The following is a 5,081-nucleotide window of genomic DNA, read 5'->3' as shown; positions in this document are numbered from 1 at the left end:
AATATGTCCAAAGTTTGATCCCCCACCCCAAATTTTGTATTAAAAAAAAAGGTTTCATGATTTCAAATATGGTATGTGATGTAATTATCAATTCTTAGTACAAATATTATTAGTAAGCTCGATCTATTTCAATTAAAACGTTGTCAAACCCAAACCTGATCGTATATAACTAAAACTGTCAAATCATACCAAATTGGTTTTAACCTGAATCAATAGCAGTTTTGGTCGGTTTAAGTGGTTTTGTGGATTTTTCCTTGTATCCTAATAAAAAATTAAAATATAAAAACAAAAATTGAATTAAAAAAGGAAATGAAAAGAGAAAGTTGTAACAATGAAGAATCAAAATTCTGGATATTATATCAGCAACTAAGTTATACTATTCAACTGTTTGTTTATTATATGGTAATACTCTAAGAAAAAACTGTTTGGTGTTGTTGTAGCATATCAATGAGCCGCCATTCATAGCCTGGGCTCAGCGCATAATTTTATTCGCATTAATTATGAAAATACCCGACGCTCTATTCACGGGTACTGTTGCCTAGCTCGAGTAAAAACCCAAACCCAAAGGAAGAATGACAATAAAAAGAAAAAGGGAAAGGAAAACTCATCAGTTATCTCCATAGATCCATTTCTCTGCATTGCTTGTGTAACTAACCAATTCCTCTGGCTTGAACCATAACTTGATCTCATCTTTTGCAGTCTCTGGTCCATCGCTTCCATGGATGATGTTCCTGTATATTTAAATCAAAGCAAAAGAAGATCGTTAAGTTATATAGCTGTTTGAAGAAAATGTATGCTTTTTTTACAAGTTGGTTTTTAATTTTATCATCTACTTGACATTCCCTTGCAATTAAAAGATGTTTGGATGACAAATAGGAGTCAATTAAATGAGTTCAACAGGCAGTCGTGTGTCTTCCATGAAATATATGGTCTTTTGTTCAAAGGATAGGTGATGAATAACCATCACTTTTATAACAATTCAAAAGTTCGAAGGTAAAAATGAAAAGTTTCCAAGTCCAGTAGCATAATTGGAGCATGCCTAAAATTCAGGAGTATTTGAACTATGTGACCAAACATTTAAGAAATGAGAATTCCATGAATGCTAAAATGCACGAGACTGACAATGTTTTAAAGCAACATCACGTCTGATAATATCTAGATTTTGTAGTGAGATATTTACAATGGAGAAATGAGTTACCTAACTATAAGTAATTGGGAGCAGTGGCTTAGTGCATTTCTAGGTGTGATTTTAAAATGGTTAAAATCACACCAAAACAAACCTTTAATCACTCAAAATCAATTCACGGCTTAATTTTACACTTTTAATCACATTTTTCGTATTATTAGAATTGATTTTAAATGATTGAATGTAATTTTCGAATTCTTTTAAAAATGACAACTTATTTTAACTATTATAGAATTACTCCCACTCATTTCATTAGCTTTAGAGTTAGAGAGTGATTCTCATGTTCTGTTTCTTTTCCTTAGAGTATGTGGTCTAACTGTCGTAAGCAGAAGAACATGGAATGGTTGAAGTAATAAACATTACCTGCCAACTACAACAGCTAGATCTCCTCTAATGGTACCGGGCTCAGATTTCTGTGGATCTGTTGCTCCAATAAGTTTTCGTCCATATCTGATTACTCCCTCGCCTTCCCAAACCTGAAGAATTAGAAAAACTTTAGGTTCAATTCAACCAAAGCTTAAAAGCGGTTGCAAACAACACAGTAATTTCTGGTTCTGACTAACCATTGCAATGACGGGGCCAGAGCTCAGAAATTCACAGAGGCCATTAAAGAAGGGTCTTTCCTTCAGATCGTGATAATGCTTCTGAGCAAATTCCTTTGAAGGGACAATAACTTTAATGCCTACGAGTTTAAACCCTTTCCTTTCGAAACGGGATATGATTTCTGATATCTGTTGCACATAACGAGAATTGGATCAGATAAATATTTGGACAACCTTCCCAATCAGGAGAACAGTAACAGTCAGTACAAGCATCCCTTTTTTTCCCCTTTCTATCTTATATCCTTACGTGGGGTTGGGATAGATCACTGAGGAATAACAGAAATCTTGTGAACCATGTGGAGAATCTCACTTCAAAAGGGTCAAGAATCTCTTGATTTTTACGAGATACATAAACTATTCCTCTTATTGCCAATTGGTTTTGAGATGAAACTCCATACTATATACTATAATATCATAGCCCATGAAATCTAAATGACATTCATTCCATAAACAAAAAATATGATTGAATCCAGGATTGGTGAACCCAAAGAGGCAATCATTCATGTTGAAGATTTTTTTAAGGGACCTCAAAATCATAATAAATACCCAAATACAGGTATAATAAAACAGAGGTGCTAAATATCAAAATCAGAATTGGCATTAAGAAAAACGTCGCATGGGTTGGTTTAGTCTTACCAGCCCTCTCTGTACACCATCTGGCTTGATGGCTATAAACGTGCGCTCAAACTGAGAGAAGTTACGAGAAAGTACGTTAGTATAATTAATAATGATCATTAATTATTCATTAAGGACAGGGAAAACGAGACAAAGAATCCAAGTTTGTTATATTACCTCTGCAGCATGTGCTTCCTGCTCCTGGAGCATGAAAGCTACATTAAAGGAAAAAAAAAATTAAGCATCAGTTAGGACGGTGGACATTGGACAGAAATAATGGGAGAAAGTGGAGCACTGTCCCAATCCAGTACATCGTTGTATCATGACATACACCAACATTATCCATTTTTATTCTGATGAACTTTTAAAGACATCCGATTTAACTCTTCTTGTTCTAACTGTAGAGATCTCATGCTAGTTTTAATTCTTATTGTAAAAGAAGACATTAGATGGATAATAAATAGTCTAAAAATAAGAACTCAAAAAAAGGCCTAAAATAATATTTTTGCTACTTAGAAATATGATTATAATGCAACAACCAAATATGAACTCGTGCCAGAGTTCAGAAAACTATTAACGTTTAGATTCTAAAGTTCTAAAAATAAAAAACGAAAATGAAAGTGCCAGAGGCCACACCGATTACATATTACTATAATCTAAGATGGAGACCTATCTCGTCTTATCTTCGCTCCCTCCCTGCTGGATCCAGAAAATCTAATCCTAACCTAGGTGAATGGAAGAAATTTATAGCATTTTTCCCAGAATCAATGACAATTGTATTATAAGAGTTTTGTAGTATGGACTAAACCTCCAGCAGGAAGGGCAAGCAGTCCCGAAATCCATCCTCTAGATGCGTATCCAGAACCGGCATTCTCAAACATCGAAGCAAGAGAAGGCAACTTTTCTCTTAGCGATACTGCTGCTGCGGAAGCCACGGCTCTGCTTCCTGCCATTGAAAAACCGGTAAAGATAGTACTCACTTCACATAAGCTGGAGAAATCACATTCAGTTAAACACAATCAACATTGAAATACGAAGATACAATCTCTCTCGGAGCTATTCGTTCACAATAACTGTCTATTGCGCACAAAAATAAACAAAAACCGACATTGAAATGCAAAGAAAATCTCACCTGTCAGAAAACCGAAATTAGCTCAGAAAAACCGATAAAACAGTCACAAACAGAGATTCAGACATTTCATCTCGAATATTCGCTTAAACAAACAAATAGAGCCGGCGTCACAGCAAAGTAGCTAAAACATTGTAGACATAAACCAAAACGACACGAAGCTACAATCTCTAATTTCAATTCTTGATAGTCAGTCATTCACAGTCACTGTCTATACATCAATCTGACACAAACAAAACCGACATTAAAATAAAAAGGCAAATCACATCTTATAAAACAGGAATCATTCATAAAAAACCTATAAAACAACGAAAAAAAAAAAAAAAAAAAAAAAACAAAGATCCATCTCATTTCAGGTTGAGTACTTGCCTAATGAACGAAAAACATCGCATCTAGAGCAATCTAGCTCCAAAAAACTCAAAAATTGCAATAACAAAAAAACTTATAGAAAGAAACCTCACAAGGAAGACAATATTACCAGTGGAATAAGCTCGAGAGCTCCGGGAAGCATTCAGGATGGACCTGGCGGCTCTGGAGGCAGATCTGCAGATCTTGGAACTCATATTGAAGAACTGAGGGAAATTTGAGGGGAAGAAGAGAGAAAGAGTGGGGTTGTTGCGTTGAGTTGAGAGAGCTGAAGTGAAGGGAGAGAGAGAGAGAGAAAAAGAGAGAAAAAAGGGGTTTATATGGAAAAGAGAGATTGGTTGTCGATTTTTTGGGGTTAGGTTAAAAGGTTATTAAAAAAAAACCGTTTTGGAGAAATGCGAATTCCAATGCGATGCGTTCCGTCACCGTCTCTGACTCTGACTGCCGTTTTTTTTAATATAATAATTCAGACCATAAACTTCCCCTAATCCGCTCGTTTAACTTTGGTTTAAATCATGTTTACAAATAATAATAATGGTAAAAATAATAAGAAAATTTTAAAATGTCAAACTATTTATGAAAATAGAAAACAAAATCAATAAATTTCTATCCATGTCTATCTCTTATAAATTTTCTATCTATTTTTATCATTGATTGACAATTCTATCAACTTCTATCAATTAAATAAGATTAAATTTTTGCTATTTTGTATAAATAACTTCCCTTATTTTTATATTTTTTAAAATCCTCCATCAAAATAATAATAATAATATTCATTTTAGTCCACATATCTTAGATTACATTTCATTTTAGTCTTTCTATCTTTAATAAATTTAAAATTTGATCTTTTAAAATTAACATTTATAATAATAATAATAATAATAATTGGGAAAATTGTAAAAATAGCCCACACCATTTCAAAGCAGGAATCTTTTTCTATATAGGATAGTAATTATAATTACACTCTCAAACTTATAATAGTTGTAGTAATTGGACCTCGAATGACGAACCTTCAAATGTACACAATTTCTACAATTATGTAAGTTTGAGGGTCAAAATTTTAATATTTGTATAATTTTGAAGACACAATTTTTACAATTGAACGTTTAATGGTATAATTGCAACTATCACTGTTTTTTAAAAATGATTTTTGCAATTTATCCTATATTAATTATCATGCAAG

General features: G+C 33.2%; 1 protein-coding gene across 1 annotated transcript; it reads right to left on the bottom strand.

Annotated features, from left to right (window-relative positions):
* Positions 1 to 326: 326 nt before the first annotated feature.
* On the bottom strand, positions 327 to 4,265 carry LOC120084490 (nucleoside diphosphate kinase 3-like). Its single transcript, XM_039040286.2, has 7 exons — positions 4,011 to 4,265; positions 3,212 to 3,349; positions 2,581 to 2,618; positions 2,425 to 2,475; positions 1,750 to 1,917; positions 1,550 to 1,662; positions 327 to 731 (listed from the first exon to the last, which is right to left on the bottom strand). Exons 1-7 carry the CDS (start codon positions 4,093 to 4,095, stop codon positions 608 to 610), a joined length of 717 nt encoding a protein of 238 aa, XP_038896214.1. The 5' UTR covers positions 4,096 to 4,265; the 3' UTR covers positions 327 to 607.
* Positions 4,266 to 5,081: the final 816 nt, after the last annotated feature.

This window comes from Benincasa hispida, chromosome 1 (assembly GCF_027475165.1).
Source record: "Benincasa hispida cultivar pf3 chromosome 1, pf3_genome.v1.1, whole genome shotgun sequence".
NCBI lineage: Eukaryota > Viridiplantae > Streptophyta > Magnoliopsida > Cucurbitales > Cucurbitaceae > Benincasa > Benincasa hispida.
This window is presented reverse-complemented; position numbering and strand designations above follow the sequence as displayed.

What these genes read in the sequence shown, in the direction of transcription:
- LOC120084490 (XM_039040286.2), bottom strand. Translation starts at nt 4,095, where the DNA reads ATGAGTTCCAAGATCTGCAGATCTGCCTCCAGAGCCGCCAGGTCCATC. An exon ending in ATGGTGTACAGAGAGGGCTG is followed by an intron (nt 1,918 to 2,424) that starts GTAAGACTAAAC and finishes TATGTGCAACAG; the next exon opens with ATATCAGAAATCATATCCCG. An exon ending in CTAGCTGTTGTAGTTGGCAG is followed by an intron (nt 732 to 1,549) that starts GTAATGTTTATT and finishes TTAAATATACAG; the next exon opens with GAACATCATCCATGGAAGCG.